Genomic DNA, 24,677 nt, shown 5'->3' on the forward strand with positions numbered 1-24,677 from the left:
CATTTAGATTGGAATGAATAAATAAATGAAATGAAGTAAATTGATAGTTTGTAAAAATAAATATTTTCATAATTTGAAGTTTTTTTATTGCACTAAAACAAAGAGAACCTTGGAGTTCTCCATATTTAGAGGTTATTATGCTTTATTTTACTGGTCCGGCCCTTTTGAGATCAAATTGGGCTGAATTTGGCCCCTGAACTAAAATGACTTTGACAGCCCTGTTGTAGAGACAACAGGAAATGTTAAGGCATTACATACATCAGCATTTACAAAAAAAACTCAAGGCATCACAATAATAATGCAATATTCATAATGATAAAACATTGGGACCACCTCCATCTGAAACAAGGAGTAAAAAAAAAAACAGCCATTAAAATAATAAATACATTTCAGCAGCTTCACAAACTGTTTCCACAGTTGGATGGAAGTTTCTTAACATGTTCATAGAGGAGAAAAATATTTTCAGTTGTTTTTTAAGACAGTTTAAGTTTCTGTTGTTTTTCCATTCGTTTTTGTGTGTGTGGTATTTACCCAGAATGAGAATGATATTAATCAAAAGTCAGATGTTTTTTTTTTTTTATACAACATATCTTAAATTGTAAATTAAGATTCCTAAATTTGTTTTGGTATCAGATTAGCATGTCTTGGCAGAATTTGGAATGCCGCTTATTTACATACACACATGGAAGTCGGCAGCATGGCCTAATTCACTTTAACACTTTATTTCATATTTATTGATTTATTTATTTCATGCCTCACCATTTAAAGACAGACTAAACATACAAACAAGACAATTCATTGTATACAACTCATTACTATATAAAAGTGTACATCATACAATGCATTAATATAGATACAGTGTAAAACTGCCAAGAAGAATAAACTATTGAGATGGAATTGAAATGCTCATCAGATATCACATGTTCACAGGTTTGATTAGATTTTAACTTTTTTTTTTTTTTTTTTTTGTAGCTCGTTTTTTTTAATGTAGAAATGGTGGAGCTTTCTCCAATAGTGGTTGTTGGACTATTCCAGCTCTTATTTCCTGTAACAGATGGTGTTTTGACCTGTTTTGGTTCATCTGGACGCCACCTCACACTCTCCTCTACAGATGGGTCAGATACTCAAATGACTGTCTCTTCATCTGATAAATTCCTCCAGGGGTTTATTTCACATATCCAAAGTTCTGCTTATTAATGTTTATAAACCACCAACACTATGTTAAAATTTACCGTTTATTATTCAGTAAAGTTCAACTTCAGCAGTAGTTAGACATTAGGAAAAAAAGAAGAAAAGTTAAATTAACACTGATGAAATTACAATAAAATTAAAAGCGATCTTCGAGGTGCCATCCTGAGACCCAGGAGAGTAACAGCTTTGGCTTTTTTTTTTTTTTTTTTCCATTATGTAATTCCCTTGATTAGAAACAGCAGGATAGCAGTTTGTTCAGATCCTTTTTTTTAATATAGATTTTTCTTTGTGTTTTTTAATTAAAGTTGTGAAACTCTTGTCCTCTGCAGAAGACACAAATGCATTGCAGGGTCTCAGGAGGATAATTAGCGTCAGGATGAAAGTGTTTTTTTTTTTTTTTTTTTTAGAAGGGTTGAACAGACCATTCCCATATATATTTATGTTGGATCGAGGAGTCTGTGAAGGCAGCAGCACTATGTTGTATTTCAGGAAATTGTGTGTAAAAGTGGAAACTTGATGGTTTTATTACCTCTAATAGCACTTAATGACAGGTTTAAACAGTTCATCCAACTTTTAAAGGTTCATTTTAATCTCAACATAGAATCAAAACTCTTCATACTTGAAAACTTTAATATTTCAGGTGTAAAACTGTGTTTCCTTTTATGTCCACTGAGTGGCAGTGTAGTACTAGGAATGAACACCTATGTATCCTCTCAGAAGAAAGTTTATTATTGGACTCAAACCTCTACCTTCAGAGAATGGACACCAACAGGGGCTGGTTTCAGGTTAACATTCTCATAGTTTTATAGACAGAAACTCAAATATAGTCAAAAATGAAATGACAAAACAAATGTACAGTCATCTTCATTATGTTCTATTTTTACTTGTGTAACTGCTGTTTATATTTTTGTAGCAAGCCTAAACTTTTATACTACTAGCATAAAGACTTGCATCACTGAATGAAAAATCCATGAACAAATACACTGACGTATATGAAATTCCTCAGCATAAGGCTGACGTTTGGGTTTGTTTGGTTTACCGTTTGAGGACGCTCCAGACCCTCTGGCTCTACGTTTGCCATGTGTGATGTGGAACAGCTTCTATGTTACTAAATTTTCTTTTTTCTACTTCCAGTGAAGGCTACGTCAAACACAAATACTGGTTACATTTAATGATATTAGATTATCTGTAGAGTTTGGTGTCAGGGTTAGTCATCTTACATAACTGACACACCAGAAGGCAAAAATAGGACTTTGAAAAGTATGTTTCTATCATACTTTTACGACACTATTGATAATGTATGTATTTCAATTCCCACACGGACTAAAATAAAAACAAATCACTGTGACAAAATAATAAAGTAAAAGGCACTTCTCTGGAAAAAACCTCACACTAGCCACTTTTCTTTTGGCCCTCAAATTGTACAAATAAAACTTGCGAATAAAAATTTACCTCATGGAAAAATGACAATTTCGGCAAAAGTCTCATTTTTCGATTAAAAGTTTTTGCGCTGGCAAGAGGTGATTTTTCGGGCATAGCGCAAATGGTATATCATGCAAAACTGCAATGGAAAGACTTTTTTTTGCAACTAGAGTCAGGTGAATTAAAAAAAACAGATGTTGACGGACATTACAACCAAGGTTTTAATAGTTTTGGATTTTTCATTATAGTTTAGTTTTATTTAGTTTTGACTTTTTTTTCCTCTAATTCAGTTAGTTTTAATTCATTTTTAGAGCAGGTTTGCTAGTTTTTATTAGCTTAAATTTTTTTGTGAATGCTTAGTTTTAGTTTTGTCGTATCTTTTATCTTCTTCGCCAGACAGGACTCTGCTGCTTTCTCCAAACTTTAGTCTCCATGTTTCCAGGTAGAGTGGGGACCAGAAGACGACTGGAAACCACAAGTGACGGGAAGTGACGGACTGTAAAGTGTCGTACGGTGCCGCTAGCTAAAATTGCTGGAGCAAAATAAGTCGCTTTTGTATCAATCCGACATTAACAAAGACAAAAACGAAGGGAATTTTATCCATAATTTTTATACGTTTTAGTTAGTTTTGTAAACACACAATACAGTTTCAGTTAGTTATGGCTTTTTTTTTTCTTTTAATTATAGTTTTTATTTATTTCAGTTAACGAAAATGTTTTTTCAATTCCAGTTTTCGTCATTTCGTTAGTTTTCGTTAACAATAATAACCTTGGTTACAACAAGCGAAGAAGAAGACGAAACATGGTGCAGTATGTGTGGACACACCAGGAAACCCAATCAGTTTTTTAATTTAGTAGGAGATAGAGGGGTAATATAGAATAATAATGAATATATCTGTAAATCAACACCAGATTTACATTCAACGCCATGTTTATGGAATGACTTCTTGTGTCATCTCGCGATAAATAAACAAATCATCGCATTTGTGATTTAATGGAAAAACCAACATTACGCACTTCTGTTTTTTCGACATTAAGTAAATATCGGTAAAGTTTTGTGCAGATGTCCAACGGAAAGCGACTACAACTACATCCCATACCTCCACCTCTGCACTCCTCACACACTATCACTTTGTATACAGTCTCTAAATCAGGGGTGTCAAACTCATTCCAGTTCAGTTCCACATTCAGCTAAATCTGATCTGCAGTGGGCCGAACCAGTAAAATAATAATATAATAATATATAAATAATGTCAACTCCAAACTTTCCTCTATGTTTTAGAGTAAAAAAAGTAAAATTACATTATGAAAATGTTTACATCTCCAAACTATCCTTTCAAACATTCTGAATAACGTGAACAAACTGAAAAAATAAGTGCAAGTTTAACAATATCATGCCTCAGTTGATCATTTACACATGTATATTATATATAACTTACAGATCAGAGTAGGTCTACAAACACACAAAACATTTATTAACAGGTGGAATATTGTTAAAATTGCACTTCTCTTAAGACATTTCAAGTTGTTCACATTTTTTTTGCGAAATTATACTTGGTTTTAGTGTAAATACATGCAAATATTTACATTTTCAAAAAGAAAAATTTGGAGTTAGGAGTATTTATAGGTTGTTGGGTAGTATTTTACTCTTCTGACCCATTTGAGATTGAATTGGTCTGAATGTGGAAGCTGAACTAAAAGGATTGTTAATATCTTTAGTGTAATTTTTGCATTTCACAAATGGTAAAATTGCATGTACTTCTCTTAAGACACAGGTGTCAAACATGTGGCCCGGGGACCAAATCCGGCCCGCCAAAGGGTCCAGTCCGGTCCTTGGGATTAATTTGGGAAATGCAAAAATTACACTGACGATATGAACAATCCTTTTAGTTCAGGTTCCACATTCAGACCAATTCAATCTCAGGTGGGTCATAATAACCTATAAATACTCACAACCCCAACATTTTCTCTTTGCAAATGTAAATGTTTTAATGTATTTACACTAAAACAAAGTATAATATTACAAAAATATCTGCATAACCTGAACAAATATGAACAACCTGAAATGTCTTAAGAGGAGTAAGTGCAATTTTAATAAAATTCCACCTGCTACTAAATGTTTTGTGTATTTGTAGATCCACTGTGATCTGAAAGTAATAATGTACATGTGTAAATGATAACTGATGCATAATATTGTAAAAATTACACTTTTTTCAGTTTGTTCATATTATTCACATTGTTTGAGAGGATAGTTTGGAGATCTAAACATCTTCATATCGTAATTTTACTTTTTTCACTCTAAAACATAGAGAACAGTTTGGAGTTGACATTATTTATGTATTATTTTACTGGTCCAGCCCACTTCAGATCAAATTTAGCTGAATGTGGCCCCTGAACTAAAATGAGTTTGACACCTCTGTCTTAAGACCTTTCAGGTTGTTCATATTTGTCCAGGTTTTTCACATTTTTTGTAAAAGGATAGTTTGTTAATGTAAACATTTTCATGTACAGGGTGGGGAAGCAAAATTTACAATATTTTGAGGCAGGGATTGAAAGACAGTGTATGACCAATTAGTTTATTGAAAGTCATGAGAATTTATTTGCCACAAGAAAACTGACATAATAGAAAATGTTTTTATTCTATGTGTCCTCCTTCTTTCTCAATAACTGCCTTCACACGCTTCCTGAAACTTGCGCAAGTGTTCCTCAAATATTGGGGTGACAACTTCTCCCATTCTTCTTTAATAGTATCTTCCAGACTTTCTCGTAATAGTTTTGCTCATAGTCATTCTCTTCTTTCCATTATAAACAGTCTTTATGGACACTCCAACTATTTTTGAAATCTCCTTTGGTGTGACGAGTGCATTCAGCAAATCACACACTCTTTGACGTTTGCTTTCCTGATTACTCATATGGGCAAAAGTTTATGAAAAGGTATGGATAATAGTGTTAGGTATGATTATGACATCAATATATGTTTGGTTTCAAAACAAATGACGTAGTGCCTGCTGAGAAAAAACAACTAAATATTCATTGTAAATTTTGCTTCCCCACCCTGTAATTTTCCTTTTTTAAACTAAAACAAAGATAAAATCTGCAGTTGTCATTATTTATAAGTTATTATGATACTATTTTACTGATCTGACCTAAGCGAGATCTAATTGGTCTGTATGTGGAACCTGAATTACTAACCCCTTTAGCCCTATCAGCCCGCCGGTGGGCCGATAGGGCTAAAAAATTATATTAGGGCTAAAAAATTATATTAATATTCATCTGCTATAAAAATATAATAAATCAGGACAATGGATGTTTTTTTCAACTTTTACTCAAAGTTTAGACCCTAATGTTAATGAAAGTACATCAAAAGTGTATTTTAGTGCAAACTTTAATGTTCAAACATGATTTTTAATCTTTGTGGGGTGAAATATATGCTATTAAAAATCTCCAACACAAACAATTAATTTATGCATATCATCGTCAATCCAGCTGAAAAAAAAAACAGGCAAGGATAAAAAATTCTAATTTCTCTTTAAGTTTGTTACAGTTTACTCAGGCACAATAATAGATACAATATTTTAGACAAAGGGAATAGATTCTGTGAGGTCTGTAAATGTCCATAGACACCAAGAACATCCATATGAACCTTATTATTGTGAAGTAATTCTTCATTTACTTTGGGTATGTCTTTTTAGGTATGGTCAGGGAGATATGGAAAATATGGTCAGGGTTAAACAGGTTAAAATGATTTTTACACCACTGACTGTTAATATCTTCAGCGTAATTTTTGCATTTCACAAATTCATCCCAAGGGTCGGAATGGACCCTTTGGTCGGGCCGGATTTGGCCCCCGGGCCGCATGTTTGACACCTGTGCTCTAAATGATCAAGTGGTAAAGTTTGTACGCTGCTACATACCGTACAGACAGACATGAGCCTTAAGTAATCTTTATTTGGTTCCTAAGCAAAAAGCTAGAAAACACTGACAAACCTAAATAAATTCTGAGCAGCACAAATGAAGGAACAGACACATTTAAAGTATCGGAACGGAACGAAATGGAAGGAAGACTTCACAAAATATTCTTTACATCATTTTAGATGTATTTACATATTATTGAGACATTGGTTGTACAGAAAACACAAGACTGGAGAGAAGTAGAGAGCACATTATTATTTGTTGGTGTCGTTAACTAATGCTGTACACGATGTAAGAAAGCTCAACATGCCTCATACAAAAATATCCAATAAGTTCAGTGACTTTGGGTTGGTGTACTCGGTCATAATACACATGCATGCATTGTCTCAAACACTGTGTAAATCTACCCCACTACTCATGTATCACTTAGTTTTTGGATTATTATATTGGCAGTTCTTTCGGGTATACTGTAAACACGACAGTAGAAGTAGAAAGAACTCACAGTACACAAGTCAGCACATGTAGGAATGTTGACTGAAGTCATTTTCAAATAGGAATAAAGATACAGATACAGTTGGTTTTTTTTTTTCTGAACAAGTACAATTGTTGGCAGCGTATTAGCCAAATAAGCATGCAAAATAACACACATTTGTGTTGTTATATAAAAATAGAGTCCTCCCTTGCACATACTCATAGGATTATGACAGAAATAAGGCCACATATCCATTTTCCTTCCTGATACAAATATGGCACATTCCCAGCGATCCAGATAAATCCATTAATTGTTAATGTTCCTGTTTCTTTTTTTTTTCTTTTTTTTTTTTTTTTTTACAGATCTCCACATCTTCTCTCGTCAGTGATGTAGAATCGTGCCCACTGCAGTTCGCTAAGTCGACAACAAGTGTCAAAGGTCAGAGACAAAACACTTCCAACAGAACTGCACAGTTTTGTTTTGTTTTTTTTTAGCAGCGACAAAAATAGAGCACAACCTGTGAAAGTAAATCTGAGCAGTGGTTCAAACTGAGTCCTCACATCAGCCGTTACCTTGTGTTGTTCATGTGCACAGAAAAGTTCAGTCCCTCCAGGATTTCACAGACGTTTTAGGTGATTGTTGTGCCAGATTTCACTGCAGTTTTTCTTAAAAATTCCAATTTATGTTGCAATAGAGCCCACAAAACCACCAAAAAGTCAACATTTTAACATGCTGCTCATTTTAATCTTGCACTGCAGTATTTATTCATTATTTATTCTCAGGTTTTACTGTTATTATTTTAATATAGGATTCATTTTATAGAATTTTTCATGATGTACATTGCTGGTCCTGAGTGCTGATTTCGTTTCATGTAATGACAATAAAGTGAACCTTAAAATTTGCTTAATTTGCTTAAACATTTGTAATGCATCTTGTCCAAACAGCATAATAAGTTGTTTGCACTGTATTAATATGTTTGCAGATGACAACATAAAAAAAAAATTTAAAAAATCCAAATGATTACTTAATAGGCTACAGTTTTCAGGTGTTTTTTGGAATAAAATTCAACTTTTTTTTAAACACATTTTTAACACATTTTAACACTTTTTAAAAATAAAAAAAATAAAAATGCGTTATTTATTATTAGGTTTTACTGTTATTTTTTTTTTAAATTTTGGATTCATTTTATAGGATTTTTACGATGTACATTGCTGGTCCTGAGTGCTGATTTCGTTTCATGTAATGACAATAAAGTGAACCTTAAAATTTGCTTAATTTGCTTAAACATTTGTAATGTATCTTGTCCAAACAGCATAATAAGTTGTTTGCACTATATTAATATGTTTGCAGATGATAACATTAAAAAAAAAAAAAAAAAATCAAAATGATTACTTAATAGGCTCCAGTTTTCAAGTGTTTTTTGGAATAAAATTCGAGAGCTGAATTTTTAAAACACTTTCAACACATTTTAACACTTTTTTAAAAAAAAATTCATTATTTATTATTGGGTTTTACTGTCATTATTTTAATATAGGATATATTTTATAGGATTTTTACAATGTACATTGCTGGTCCTGTGTGTTGATTTGGTTTCATGTATATACTAAATGTAATGACAATAAAGTGAACCTTAAAATTTGCTTAATTTGCTTAAACATTTGCAATGTATCTTGTCCAAACAGCATAATAAGTTGTTTGCACTATATTAATATGTTTGCAGATGACAACATAAAAAAAAGCAATCAAAATTATTACTTAATAGGCTCCAGTTTTCAGGTGTTTTTTGGAATAAAATTCTACAGCTGATTTTTGAAAACACATTTTAACACATTTTCTAAATTCATTATTTATTATCAGGCTTTACTGTTATTATTTTAATATAGCATTCATTTTATAGGATTTTTACGATGTGCATTGGTGGTCCTGAGTGCTGATTTTGTTTCATGTAATTACACTACCCATGCCTCCCATGGAAAATTATCATCTCCAGTACAATAATAATAATAATAATAATAATAATAATAATAATAATAATCAGGGTGTGATGTGTCAAAAAAAAAAAACTGTGGGGGGGGGGCAAAAGTTTTTAACTCACAAGCAAAGAGGACTGATTTATAAGCAAAATGATCTTTTTTTTTGATTGCCACTTACTGTTTCTTGCTCTCAAATCTCTTTTTTGATTGCAAATCTATTTTTTTTTTAAAATTGCAAATCCATTCTTTTTGATTGATGAATAAACTGAATAAAGAAACAAATTTCTCTCCATAGTTATAGCGGCATCGATGACTGCTGGTGATGTAACAGGTCTGGAAGGGTTGGACTATTTCATAGGAGAGTGTCTCAAACCCTAACCCCTTGCAGCTCCATTTCAATGGGGAGGGGTAAGGGGGAGGGGCTACGGGGTGAATTGGGATTTGACCTTTAACTCTGACATCTACAGGAGAACATAAGAAGTAAAAACATCGAACCTTAGCGACAGTGTGGGCTGTTGTGCCGAATTCTACTCCCTGCCGAAAACTGCATCACGCAGCAGCTGCTGAAAACAGCTCCCCCTTCCTAAATCAGCCATGAATCGGACAAAATGCACCAAATTCACCCTGTCACACCAGAATAACTGCAAATGTGAGCTGCTAAAGTCATTTCACTCCTGTAGCTTCGCAAGCTTATTGTGATGGGGGATGCAGTTTTCGGCAATATCTGGTGCCGAATTCTGCTCCGTGCTGAAAACTGCATCCACAAACACGGGTGATGTAGTTTTCAGCAGTATCTTCTTTTATTGTGATATATTTTGTGTGTCGTGTGTCTAAGATTTAACTGTAGAAACTTTTATAAACCTTACAGTTTGCACATTCTTTAATATTAACCAGATGAAAAAAAATAACTGCCATATCTTACAATATTATTAGTGCTGGGCAGCGATTAAAATTTTTAATCACAATTAATTGCGTGGATTTCTGCGACTAATCGCAATTAATCGCATAGTTATATGGGGGCGGGGGGGGGGGTTTCCAGCATCAACAGTGTGTATTTTCTTTTAGTGATATTTCAGACTGGAAGTACTCTGGTGATAAAAATAATTCCACATGTCAGTGCTTCCAAACAACTGTGTCCTTCTCAACCCCACCATCTCAAAAAATTTTAAATGAAAATGTCCACGTAAAAGACCGGTACTTTTCTCCATGTTTATGTCCACACCAGTTTATTTCCGCTTGTGAGTGACTGACAGGAGTCTTAAGCCCACTAATAAGTACTAATACTAATAAGACCAATAATATGTGATGTTCAGTTGTTAAAAACAAGCAAAGGGGGCCCTCTAGTGGTCGGAATAAGTTGCACTAACGTATGTTTTGTCCTTTCGGTGTTACCGTAGTCAGTTCGGACATAAAAAGACACGTTTCTTTCACTCTGTTTGTATGGCCCCAAAAACCTTTGCCTGTGAGTATTTTATGTTCAGTTGTTGTCAGAATGAATAGTGTCAAATATTTCTGATGTGAACCTTTAGTGCTGGATAAAAAGACGTTGTACATTTTAAGCTAATCTGTAAATGCTAGTCGTTAGCGTGTCTATGGATTTTCCCATTCAAGTTAGCATCGAGCTAATCACATCGTAAATAAGTAAAGGTTAGTTCAAAGGCTGGCATATTATATCTAAACACAACCAATGAATTAACATAAACTTAACATGAGCCTGCATAAAGAATTAGCAACCCATCTCCGACTGCTAGCATAAACAAATTAACTTAAACATGTTAATAACACATTGTAATAAACACATCCAAAATAACGTCATAAACATGTTTCTAACGGCACGTTTGCATGTGAAATTATTAAGCAAACAACAGAAGGATTGATACATACAGGCGTTGAACTGCAGGAGTTTAACAAAGTTTGATTCAGCATTACTCGAAAAGTTCGCCAGTTTTCTCCTCTCGGCTACACCGGCACAGCCGTTTGGTTCTGAAGCAAGTGTGGAGCACCAAAATAAAAGCATGAGTTTCAAAATAAGAGTCCGTATGTATAAATGAATGAAGACTTGCTTGAAAGGCAGAACAGCATTAACGGGAGATTTAAAAAATTGTTGGCGTTATTTAGTGAATGTGTTAACACGGTAATAACGCGTTTACTTGCCCAGCCCTAAATATTATTCATTATTACTTTATTCCTACACAGCTATGATGGTGTTAAGAGGTTGAATAATTCACAGTTAATTTCATACCCTACAGTCAGAGAGGAGAAAAAGTTGTGACAGAGTGAATTTGGTGCACATTAATAATAATAATAATAATAATAATAATAATAATAATAATAATAATAATAATAATGGATTGGATTTACATAATGCTTTTCTAGACACCCAAAGCGCTTTACATTATTGACCCATTATTCATTCGCTCTCACATTCTCCCTCTGGTGGTGGTAAACTACATCTGTAGCCACAGTTGCCCTGGGGCAGACTGACAGAAGCGTGGCTGCCATTTTGTGTCTCTGACCACCACCAAACATTCATACACCAGTGTGGGTGACACTGGAGGCAAGGAGGACACAACAGACTGACTAGGACAGAGCAGGATTCAAACCGCCAACCCTTCGGTTATTGGACGACCCGCTCTACCAACTGAGCCATGGCCGCCCTCTTCATGGCTGATATAGGAAGGGGGAGCAGCTTTCGGAAGGGAGTAGAATTCAACACAACATGGGCGACGTCTGCAAACCTTTCGGGCCATGTACTGTGTTATCTCATCATCTTCCTTGTGTCTTTTTTTCGGGTAAGAATGAAGAAGTGGAAGGTGACCCCGACACTTTCCCACCGTCTCTGCTACATATAAACTATTCTGGTCTGTGAAACACACACTGACCACCTCTACTCATTTTAAACAGGTACATGCACACACACATCGAGTTGAGACGAACCCACGTCATGAATTATTCATCCCGAATGACAACCCCGGCTGAAAGAGAAGTACAATTTAGACCAGGGAGGGTGGGGATGGGGGTGGGGGGGCTTCAGAATACCAGGAGATAGTCGTTTTCAACCTTGCAACCCCCCCGAGCTGAAAAAATCAGTACCTCCTGATACTGTTGAATGGAACAGGAAGTGTCGGTGCCGGACTGGAGGATATTCAAAGCTGTTCTCCATCCCCCAGACAATTTAACAGCCTTGTATTTCTTTAAGTTCAGGGTCTGCGTGGGAGCGACAACCCTTTCCACGTCCAAATGGTATTACCTCAGGCTCGCTCCGTCTCTGAATGTTGACCTTGAAACCATCCTTTTACCATATTAGGCGCACGTGTTTACTATACAGAAATATACAGCGTCCAAGCAGTACGTGATGCATCCGCCGGCTCTCAGGACTGGCTTTAAAATCTGCTCTGGCTCCACGTTCAGGTCCCTTTGTGTTACTGTCAAGCCTTTAAAATGCCCTGAGAATAAACAAACAAGGAGACGATGTCAGGCTCAGTGCTGTCTCTCTTTTTTCTTTTCTTTCCTTTTCCTTTTCTTTTTTTTTTTTTTTTTTAACCGATAGAAATCAAATTGCTCCGGCTACTTCCAAGATTTATTACTCTATTACAGCAGACGCTCTTATCACCGTGAGCAGGGCGCTGAAACTGAAGTGAGGTGGATGGACTTGGGCAGTCTGAGATGGAAGTCGCAGAAGGAGAAAACATGACGCTGAGTGACGGAGCTCAAAAAAAGAAAAGCACAGATTCGTCTGTTTTGCTGCGTCAGTTAACGAGACAAAACTAGATTTATGAGTGTGTGGTGACAGGTCTGTACTCTGGTCTACTTTATAAAACTGTGTATCATTCGTTCTTTTCATATCATAATTCTTCCTACTCCTTTTGCAAAATTCAGACTTGAACGTATGCGAAGATAGATGCTGTTCATATAAATGTTATTTTGTTTTTGTCTTATTACCTTTGCCAAGGAGGTTATGTTTTTGCTGGCGTTGGTTTGTCTGTCTATCTGTGTGCGAGATAATTCAAAAAGTTATAGATGGATTTGGATGAAAATTTCAGGAAATGTTGATACTGACACAAGGAACAAATGATTAAATTTTGGTGGTGATTGGGGGTGGGGGGTGGGGGGCCACTGATCTGCCTTGGCGGAGGTCTGTGCTCTTCAAGTGCTTGTAGTTTTGCTTTGTTTGTTTTATGTTGTTTCTTTGCATGTTATAAATAAATAAATAAATGATCAGAAAATGAAAAAAAATTACTCGTGATTTCATTATTCATGTACAAATCAAAAGTCAAAAAACAAGTTGTTTTTCATTCTTTCGATTGTACGTACAAATTAAAAATTGGAAATAAGCAAATGTGTGGCTTCATGTTGACATTTTTGATATCTGATTTGGTCTGACCCGGAAGGTCAGTGTATCTGTTGATAATTGGATTTTTTTTTCAGAAACCAAAGAAAAACTAGTGGTTAATTGATTTTTGTTTTAAAATAGAAGAATTAAAATTGACTTCCAAGGTGTTTTTCTTTTTCAGTGTCAAAACAGATTGGATCAAGAAAAGAGCGCTAATGCCATCGAGGTCACAAAGATTCTTACGTATGATGGGTTTGTACAAAATCTGGAGTTCGCAGACATGTTCCCTCCATGAATGTCTACGAACTCCAGATTTTGTACAAACTGGAAAATTCGTACAAACCCATTGTTCGTAAGAATCTTTGTGACCTGGGCATCACTGCTGTTTCGTTGAAAATGACAACATCCGGGGTCAGTGGATCTGTTGGTAATTGGATTTTCTTTTCAGAAACAACAGAAAAACTAGTGGTTAATTGATTTTCATTTTAAAATAGAAGAATTAAAATTGAATTTCAAGACTTTTTCTTTTTCAGTGTCAAAACAGATAAATCAAATTTTAAAAAACAGATTGATTTTTGTTTTCTCTTTCTAATAACAAAAAAGAATGTTACTATCAGACAGAAATGGAAAAACAGACCAAAAACACCAGATTTTTTTTCATTTTCTGAGACCGAATGTTGTCATTTTCAACGAAACAGCACTAATGCCATCGAGGTCACAAAGATTCTTACAAATGATGGGTTTGTACGAAATCTGGACATCGTAGACATGCTCCCCCCACAAATGTTTACGAACTCCAGATTTCATACAAACTGAAAGATTTGTACAAACCCATTTGATTTGTACATGACTAATGAAATAACAAGTCATTTTTTCGTTTTCCGATTGTGGATTCTCAATTGAATTTGAAAAGAACCAATGATACACAGATTTTTCTACTTTCTACATGTTGTGTTCTGCAATGTTGCACCAGCTCCATGTGTGTTCATATGTAGGTTAGTCCTCATTTTTACACAACAGTAACATTTCAAACTTCAGGAGTGTGTATATAATATGAATATAAACCCACGCATACTAGTCAACCTGTCACTTTAACTCAATAACTCATCTGTCACTTTATCGTTTCATTTCTGTCTCTTCAACCCCTTGCTGTTTATAGTTATTATCTAAATTATAAAAAGGACTGTTTGTTTGTATGTGTGTGTGTGTCTTGGGCATCACACTAAATCTGTCAGAATTCTGAGATTAAAGCCAGAATTCAGACTTTTTTCTCATAATAATAATAATAATAATAATAATAATAATAATAATAATAATAATGATAAAAATAATAATAATAATAATATTTAAAAAAAACATATTGGACCTTAATTTAATTTTTTTCCCAGTGGCCCTAATTGTCTTCTGTAAGATTAACATCACATCGCTGTAGTGCAACCAAACCTGAACACAGCCATTGTGTTAACCCTTTCATGCATGAATTACGAGAACCTTAATTGAGATTTTTTTCTTGAATGATTTTATTCCTCTTTAGGCATGAAAAAAACAATGCGATTACATTTTTTCAATGAAGCTAATTTTCATGGAGTTGCAAGAATGACCACTAAGCTGGACGGCATGTTAATTTTTGAAGCAAAGAAACGTGTATTTACTGATAAACTGTGTGAAAACTATGAAATAAAAACATTTTAATGCTGCTAATCTGATGTTTTCTCTCATTTTAACATACTCTAATAATAGTCATTACTCACTTAATGGAGATAATATGCAAAAAAAACCAAACTGTTGTTAATTACAGTCTAATAACAATAAGAAGGAACTGGTTTATACTCAAACATGGTAGATCAGCTTTATGAAGAACAGCAAAGTTACAGTAATGTTATCAATTGCAGTGTATGGGATGATGCAAAAGCGTCCAATGTGTTGGCTGATATGAAAGTAAAACAACAAAATCCATGAATTTACAAGAGAACAGCTGTCTACTGTAGTGACCACTATGCATGAAAGGGTTAATTTAACAATTTCAAAAGTTGTTTCGTTTTGACTTTGCGTTCAAACTTACAACAGAGCGTGCATGTAGCTGGTGCAACAGGCTAAAGGTGTTAAACCTACACTATTAGAGGAACGGACTGTTTTTCCATCTGCTAGATCTCCCTTTCAATGTACTTTTGAAATGGTTGTGACTGGGTTCTTTTTGGTCCAACCCTGAATCCATGCACAAACACACAAACACATCCTGCTGTGCTCAGATCTTCAACTCCTGCGCTGTTCCCATTGGCCGCCTCGGCTTCAGGCGTGCACGTTGCGCTGCTTGGATGCAGGAGTGGTGGTGGTGGTGTTGGTGGACACCGAAGGGGAGTCTGAAGTGGCCGCCACTGGGGGGCGGGGTTCGATTCCCCGGCTCTTCATGAAGGACAGCAGCTGGTCGGGGATCTCCGCCAAGACGTCCTTGGCCAGCCGGGCCATGCTCAGGACCTGGTTCCCTGAGCGGTCGATGTAATCCCGGAAAGGAACGAACTGGACGGGGACGAACAAAACAGGTTCATGAACGGACACATTTATGTCTAAAAAACACTGTAAAAAAATGTGTAATTTAACAGAATTTTCACCATTTTTTTTTTACAGATGTTTCCTGAGATACACGAAAATATCAATGAAATGACAAAACTAGACTGTGATTTTACATGTCAAATGTAAAATAACACGAAAAAACTGTAACTGTGAATAACCAAAACATTTCCATTTTTTAAAAGAATTTTTTTCTTTTTTCACAGAAAAATACATTTACAACTGTATCATAATTTCACAAATATTTATTTTCTATTGATGAGATTAAAGTGTTAATTTAAAGGTTCATACTGTAATAATAATAATAATAATAATAATAATAAAACGAGATAAAATTACTGACAATTAACCATAAAAGAAGTATTTTTTTCTGTAAGTTTAACAAGACTTGTTTGTTAATTGACAAATATCTTGTGTAGTTACAGGAGGTTTCACAACAAAAATGTTGAATAAATGTGTTTTTGTGAATGTATAACATGTATAAGCACTGATAAACTGTCCAAATACAGTTTTTATCAGTGGATTGCACAACTTAGTCTCATTGAAAATTATTTATTTATGTATATATATATATATATATATATATATATATATATATATATATATGTGTGTGTGTGTGTGTGTGTGTGTGTGTGTATATATATATATATATATATATATATATATATATATGTACTGAACAAAAATATAAATGCACCACTTTTGTTTTTGCTCCCATTTGTCATGAGCTGAACTCAAAGATCTACAACTTTTTCTGTGTACACACAAGGTTTATTTCTCTCAAATATTGTTCACAAATCTGTTTAAATTTGTGTTAGTGAACACTTCTTCTTTGCTGAGATAACCCATCCACCTCACAGGTGTGGCATATCAAGATGCTGATTAGACAGCAGGATTTTTGCACAGGTGTGCCTTAGGCTGGCCACAATAAAAGGCCACTCCAAAATGTGCAGTTTTATCACACAGCACAATACCACAGATGTCACAAGTTTTGAGGGAATATGCAATGGTCATGCTGACTTCAGGAATCTCCACCAGAGCTTTTGCCTGTGAATTGAATGTTCATTTCTCTACCATAAGCCATCTCCAAAGCTGTTTCAGAGAATTCATGAAGAAGACTGTGCGAGGAAAATGGTGGTCACACCAAATACTGACTGGTTTTCTGACCCCCCTGGACCACCCAATACAGTAAAAGTGCACATTTTAGAGTGGCCTTTTATTGTGGCCAGCCTAAGTCACACCTGTGCAATAATCCTGCTGTCTAATCAGCATCTTGATCTGCCACACCTGTGAGGTGGATGGATTATCTCAGCAAAGGACAAAGGAGAAGTGCTCACTAACACAGATTTAGACAAATTTATGAACAATATTTGAGAGAAATAGGCCTTTTGTGTACATAGAAAAAGTTTTAGATCTTTGAGTTCAGCTCATGAAAAATGGGAGCAAAAACAAAAGTGGTGCATTTATATTTTTGTTCAGTGTATATATATATATATATATATATATATATATATATATATATATATATATATATATATACATACATACACACACACACACACACACACACACACACACACAGGTAATTTGATAAATAGCTCATAGTAGTTTAATTTCAGAGCTGATATCTATCCATTTAACATGTTTTCTTGATAATAACCAAAATCACTTCAGTTCTTCCATCAGTATCTATGTCATTGAACTGACAAAAACAGTGCTTTTAAACATTCCATATTTTCTTTTTTGTCTGTTTTAGTCACATGGCACACACAGGCGCTTGGACTGGATTACAGAACCAGTGTTTTGGATGACTTTGGATGGTCTAAGAATTTTTTCCACGACTGTAGGATTATCAGTGTTGAACCCTGTTGCTTTTGCTTGGATTTTAACCGTTTTTTTTTAACAAGGAACAAATGAAATAAAACAAGACAGAATATTAATGTAAGAAAAGTATTAGAACCCTCAATCTAGTTTACTAAGAAAGAAAAGGAAGTAAAGGAACGAACTGGATCAGGGGATCTAGAACCCATGGTTTCCCATGGCTCAATGCACTAGTTAAATTATATTAATGTAATGTCTAAAATCTCACATCTAAATAAAATGTATCATCAGTTTAACATGGCTTAAAACAGTGGGTGATATGTAGAATATAGTGTTGACATGGAAAAGCTGAAACAACATGAGTGTCTTCAGAGAAAACCACACCTGGACGATGTCTCTCTCTGCGAATCTCCCTCTGGACGACACCCTCACCTCATCTCCGTCCAACTCCTCCATAGCTGCAGATACAGAAAACATTTTGCTCAACTGTAAGCACCGCCCCTAGACCGAGCATAACATGAATTATCCCGGACGAGCCCCCAATTCATGTTACGCTCGGTCTAGGGGTTACCGAGACGCAAACATGATATGAGACTCCCCTCCTTCCACGTCCTTTAACAAAAAGGATAAAGTTAAAAAAAAAAAAAGAAATGACCAGCAATCAACCAAACTGCAATTTACGCAGCGCTTGTGAACCCTCAGGAGGCGTGGCTTGTCTGAAGAAAGAGGTTTGGACTTGTATTTTCAAAATGTAGCTTGCTCGAACTGTTTTTCTTTTCCGTTGTCATGCGGCGTCCGGCGTCTGTCATCGTCTGTTACAAAAATTTCAATCGTCTTCTTCTCCGAAACTACAATTCCGATTGACTTCACACTTGGTATACAGCCTCTTTATGATGATGCCAACAAAAGTTAGTGAAATTATTTGGATCTGATTCTGGATTTGATGCGACTTTGAAAAATTTCCCCATTAAAAGAGATAGGAAGTGGATCGATGCATTAACTCAGTAAATATAAATGATATCCAGTGTAAATTTCTACAATACAGCCCTGATGGGGAGATGACCAAAACATAATGTCCACATGCTGATCAGGATCTTCTTCTGGATCCAGGAACTGACGGAAAATTTAACATGGGCTCTTATGGGGAAAAAATTCCAATCGTCTTTTTCTCCCAAACTACCGTTCTGATTGACTTCAAACTTGGTATACAGCTACTTTATGATGATGTCAACACAAGGTATTGAAATTATTTAGATCCGGATCTGATTCTGGATTTGGTGCGACTTTGAAAAATTTTCCCATTATAACAGATAGGAAGTGGATTGATCCAATAAATCAGTATCAATGATATCAAGTTGGAATTTGAATTTTTTACAGATCTGATTGGAATATGACCAAAACATGGGCTATTTCTGTGATATAATAAATACACAGAACTGGGTGATACTAAATGGCATCTGGATACATTTCCCAAAGCTTTTAATTTGGCCGGTAAGCTACAGGGTCATTGGTCCTATGTTTTTTAAAAGACTTTATTTTTCAGTTTTCAAGTAGACATCTGCATCCACATAGGACAGAACAACAAACATCAAACCCCACCCACCCAACGGCTCAAAGAGGATAAATAAATGAAAAAAAATAAAAGAAAAAGAAAAGAAAAGGGGGCAAACAGTTCGACTGACTTTTATCTTGTAAAAAGAAAGAAATTTAAATAAAGATGACAGTCTGATGCATAATGGTTGCATTAAAAGTCTGTTATTTGTGAACAGTTCTACGATACCAAATATGAGAACTGAAATGAAAAAACAGCAGGAGTGAAGAAGTCTACCGGAAGGGGATGACTTGAAGAAAGTTTACCAAAGGGTTCCAAGTTAAAGTGAAATACCTACGCTTTTTATCTATTCCGTATCTAAACTTTTCCCGTGGTAGCAGGGAGAGTACCTCCTTCACCTATTGTAGGAAATATGGCGCTTTATCTGATTTCCAGTTTTGAACCGTTTTTCTAAGATCTCCTACCCCACCTTTAAATACTGTCTAATACACTGTTAGCCCGGAGTTTGTATTTACTAAAATGCTTTAATTACAATGCACTTAAATGATTTCAGTTTTATTCCATTACCATAAAATGTTCAGTATATTCTACTAATTTGTAGACATAGCTGAAAGTACAAAAAAGCTTCAGTTGAATGGATTTAACCCTTTCATGCATAGTGGTCATTACAGTGGACATCTATTCCCAGCTGTTCTCTTATATATTCATGGATTTTATTGTTTTAGTTCCATATCAGTCAACACAGTGGATGCTTATGCACCATCCCATACACTGCAATTCATTGTTCTTGATAAACCTGATCTGCAGTAACTTATTTGAGTGTAAATCAATTGCTTGTTATTGTTATTAGACTGTAATTAACAGTTTCTTTTTTTTTTTTTTTTGCATATTATCTCCATTAAATGAGTAGTGACTAGTATTAGAGTATGTTAAAATGTGAGAAAATGTCAGATTAGCTGCATTTAAAAAAAATTATTTCATAGTTTTCACACAGTATATAGTAAATATGTTTCTTTACTTCAAAAATGAAATGCATGGTGTCCAGTTGAGTAGACCTTTTTGCATTTCAAATAGGTTCATAAAAAAAATTCAATTGCATTGTTTTTTTTTTTTTTAATGCCTAGAGGAATTAAAACACTCAGGGAAAAAAAAACTTGATTAAGGCTGTCATAATTCATGCATGAAAGGGTTAAATCACTCAGTTTTAGTCATGACCACACCTTTTTATCTGTGCATTGCATTGTGGGTATTGGGCATGTTGTTGAACATTTGTTGTTTTTCTGTGCAGGGGTTCAGCGGGGTTGTAGTGTTGGTGTTAATTTGGACTGAATGTGTGTATGGCAGTGTTTATTGGCCTTTTGTATTTGTTTTTGTATTTTTGTAGAGCTGCACCATGAGTCAGAGCCATAGGAAAAACTATGGATTTACTGTTCATCTACAATTGTATATAAATGAAGGAACTATGTAGACTTTATCAAAATTAAAAGCACTTCATGTACTGGCAAATGACATTGGCCTACTTCTCTGCACAACTTTCTGCTGTGCAACAATGTATTACGTTGAATAACTATACAAAACCATTTCTAATGCAAAAGATATCAAGTTAAATCTACTTAGAATTGAGTCCAATGAACTGATGATATTAAGTCTACACTGTAAACCCGAATAAGTAGAGTTTACTCAAAAAATTTAAGGCAAGTGATTGCACTTTAATGATTTGAGTAATGTTCGTCTAATCAATTGGTTTATGACTAGAAATTCATTCACTTCCATTTGCTAGAACAGGAAATTCTTTTTATTTAATAAGACATTAATATTTCCATCCACAATGTCAGTGTTAGATGAACAGTAAACCAATAGTTCTTCCTCTGGCTCTGACTCATGGTGCAGCTCTATAAAAATACAAAAACAAACACAAAAAGGCCAATAAACACTGCCATACACACATTAAATCCAAATTAACACTAACAGCACAACCCCGCTGAACCCCTGCACAGAAAAATAACACATTTTCAACAACATGCCCAATACCCACAATGCATTGCGAAGATAAAAAGGTGTGGTCATGACTAAAACTGAGTGATTTAATTCCATTCAACTTAAACTTTTTCGTACTTTCAACTCTGTCTGCAAATTAGTAGAATATACTGAACATTTTATAGTAACATCATAAAACTTAAATCATTTAAGTGCGTTGTAATTAAAGCATTTTAGTAAATACAAATTCCGGGCTTACAGTGTAATGATTATACAAAGCAATTGACATTGCAACACATTTTAATTTAAATTAACTCTGCATTTAGTGTATTGTACTTAGAATAGCAATTCCATTCAAATCAAGCATTTAAGTTTAATACACTCAAGTTTTCATTACTCATTACTTCAATTTTTTAAGGCAATGAGTTATCTGAGATTTTTTAAGTAAACTCAGCTAATCCGGTCTTACAGTGTAGGCGACTGTAGGAAAAGACTGGAGCTCCTTACTGAACATTTGTCTGTATGTTTCTGATTATCTGTGACAGTGTTGGGACTCTTCACTGCTCCGTCCACAGCCTTTCCTTCCGTGGTGCCTTCACTGTCAGACAGACGTCGCTGTGGTTTAGCCGCTGAACAGACTGATTATCCCTTCTCTATGTCCTCAGTCGACAGCCTCGTCTTTCCTCAGTATTTTCAGTTATTACAAACCAAATTTCTGTTTTTGTGGAGTTCATTATAAATCAACATTAAGTTTAGCTGTCTGACTAACTTGACTCACTTCCAGTGTAAACAGAATTAATTATGTCTCACAGGAAAAAGTTGAGCCACTAAAAGAACATTACTTTCTGTTCAACTTGTTTTCTTTTCGCCAATCCTCTAAACAATAAGTGAAAAAACCCTTCAAGGCTCATCCATAATAAAGGTTATTATTCTTAGCGGTGCCAGCAGCAGAACCCCAGAGACGACGGTGTCATTTCATGTTAGTTGTTCAAGGTCCAGAATGAAGTATCGCAACTATTAAATGGAATTTTTGACTTTTTTTTCCTTTTCTTTTTTTTTTTCTTTTTTTTTTTTTTTAGAGAAACTCATTATCCACAGAGAATGGGGCTGTGTTCAGATGCAGACAAATGTGGCCCAAGTCTGATTTTTGTGTCCATATGTGACCTGTAATGACCTGATAAAAATTCAACCATTCACTCAACTGGAAAAGTTTCTAATGGTGTTGATAGAATAAACTGTGTTCATTCCATACACATCTGAGCATGCTCAGTTCACCCCCCACTGCCTGTGGAATCGGGGGTGGGGGGGTGGGGGGTGGTAAAACACAGAGGAGTGAGTGTGACCCACTCACTATAAAAATAGACAGTTTGCTGTTGTTGTTTTTTACACTGTTTTCCTTGTGTTTTTTTTCTGTTTTCCAGTATTGTGGTTATTTTCCTTTATTTTATTTTATTTATTTATTTTTTACTGTGTTTTTACGGAGTTTTGACAGTGGAATTGCTGTATGGAGTTAAACAGGTGTCAACTTCAACTTTCAACTTTATTTATCCTTAGGAAAGCAGATGTTAAAAAAGAGCCAAAACTACAACTACTGGGACTAAATTCAAATACTAGTTTATTATTTCATTATTTTTTACATTTAATTTTGGTCCATTTTTGGCATATTTTTTCCTGTTATTTTTTTTATTTTGTAAATATTTTATTCGTTGTTGTTCATTTAGTTGCTTATATTGTTTATTTTTCTACATTTTGTTTATTTTCTTATTTTTTCTTCAATTTTGATCAGTTTTCACTTATTTTGTTCATGTTACTTATTATTTTGTTGGTTTATTATTCATTTTTGTTCATTTCATATATGACTTTGGCGGTTTTTGTTCATTTTGTTGCTTATTTTAATTTTTTTTTTTTTTTTTTTTTAACCATGGAACTGCTTTATGGTGTTAAACAGGTATCTAAAAGCAGCTGGACTGATCTAGAAAAAAAGAGCCCAAAACTAAAACTAGTGGGCCCAAATTCAAACACTTCTTACTTATTTTCTTCTTCTTCTTTTTTTTTTTTTTTTTTTTTTACTTCATTTTAGTTTTTTGTTTTTGTTTTGTTTTTTGCATATTTTCCCTTTATATTAAATATTTTATTCATTTTTGTTTATCTTCTATCTATATATAGAAGCCCAAAGTGCTTTACATCTAAAAAATATATATCTCACACTGATCATGTAGGATCATGTAGAGGGCTTCCAAACTCATGTATCAAACATGATACGTTTGGCATTAAAGGGTTAACTGTGTGTTTTTAAAGTTGCTTAGTGTATTTGTCAAAGCCTCAACATGATGACCATGTCCATGATGATGTAAACTAAAAGCAGAGGGAAGACAAGTCCATCCAGCTGTGGACCAGCCTGGACTCCACTGGGACTTTCAGACAGGTTGTGGTTCCGTCTGTGCCACATCTGTTCCCTGAACGCGTCGTCGTGCAGAGGAAGACAACGGTACGGTGTCTTCTAAAGCCACCTCATTAGCGTATATAGGCCACGGGAAGTTCGACAAGGTAAAGTTCTGACAGGACTGGAAACGGTTCTTTTTATAGTTTCTTGTCAACAAAACAAGGGAAGTGACGACGTGCCGGATTCCCAGGAGGAAAACGTTCCCGTATTTGAATAGCAAAGGAGAAGCAGGGAGAGGGAGAGCTGAGGGAGGGAGGGAGACTGGTGAGGCTCCACATGGCACATGGACCATGGCAGATGGTGGTCGGGGGCAGCAAGAGGGAAAAACAAAAAAAAAAAAAACAAGAAGAAGAAGTGGAGAAGGACTTAACTGACATGTCTGTATAAGAGAGAGGACAGAAATAAAGACAGAAGGTGGTAAAAGTGGAAGGGAAGGAGGGTTCAGGTGTTCTGGGTAAAGCCTTGGCATGTGCAGGGGGGGGTGGGGGGGTGGGGGGTCGGTCTACTGAGAGCCAGGGTCTGACAGTAAACCTTCTGCTGCTCTAATAACCCATGTGTGTCTGGATCTCAGAGGCACAGACAGATATGGAAACACCACACACATCCTCATCTCTGCTTTATGTGGTTTACAGGAACACGGATAACCTACATTCCATGTGTGGAAAGGAACCAGGGCTCTGGAATTTTTAGCACTGGCGGTCAAGTGTGCGCATTTGTGTTTTTTTCCCTTTATAAGCAGTAAATAAATCTTTAGCGCTGATTACACCGGTCTTCCTCCTATTTAAAGCTCAGACTCTACAATATGAGCCTGATTATAGCCTGACCCGACAGATGTAGGACGTCTCAACCCGAAATAGACGACAGGTGCACCGACCAATCATGTTATCCCGTTCAGCGCCTTATACCGAGCAACTATACCTGGTATGACTTACAAAGATGCAACATAAATAGTCATGTGTTTGGTATATTTTTGCCTGTTTTTGTTGGGTTTGACTGGAGCTACTACACCTTTAG

At 35.2% G+C, this 24,677-nt stretch overlaps 1 protein-coding gene across 1 annotated transcript in view; it reads right to left on the reverse strand.

Moving 5' to 3' along the window:
* Window positions 1–15,412: 15,412 nt before the first annotated feature.
* LOC115419135 (copine-9-like) overlaps window positions 15,413–24,677 on the reverse strand; it is a 399,664-nt gene continuing 390,399 nt past the window's right edge. Inside the window, exons 20-21 of the mRNA XM_030133771.1 lie at window positions 18,076–18,149; window positions 15,413–15,819 (exon numbers count right to left, since the gene is read on the reverse strand). Coding sequence (XP_029989631.1) covers window positions 15,592–15,819; window positions 18,076–18,149 — 302 coding nt within the window. The 3' untranslated portion in view covers window positions 15,413–15,591. The remainder of the gene's footprint in view (window positions 15,820–18,075; window positions 18,150–24,677) is intronic.

Source organism: Sphaeramia orbicularis, chromosome 5 (assembly GCF_902148855.1).
Source record: "Sphaeramia orbicularis chromosome 5, fSphaOr1.1, whole genome shotgun sequence".
Taxonomy (NCBI): domain Eukaryota; kingdom Metazoa; phylum Chordata; class Actinopteri; order Kurtiformes; family Apogonidae; genus Sphaeramia; species Sphaeramia orbicularis.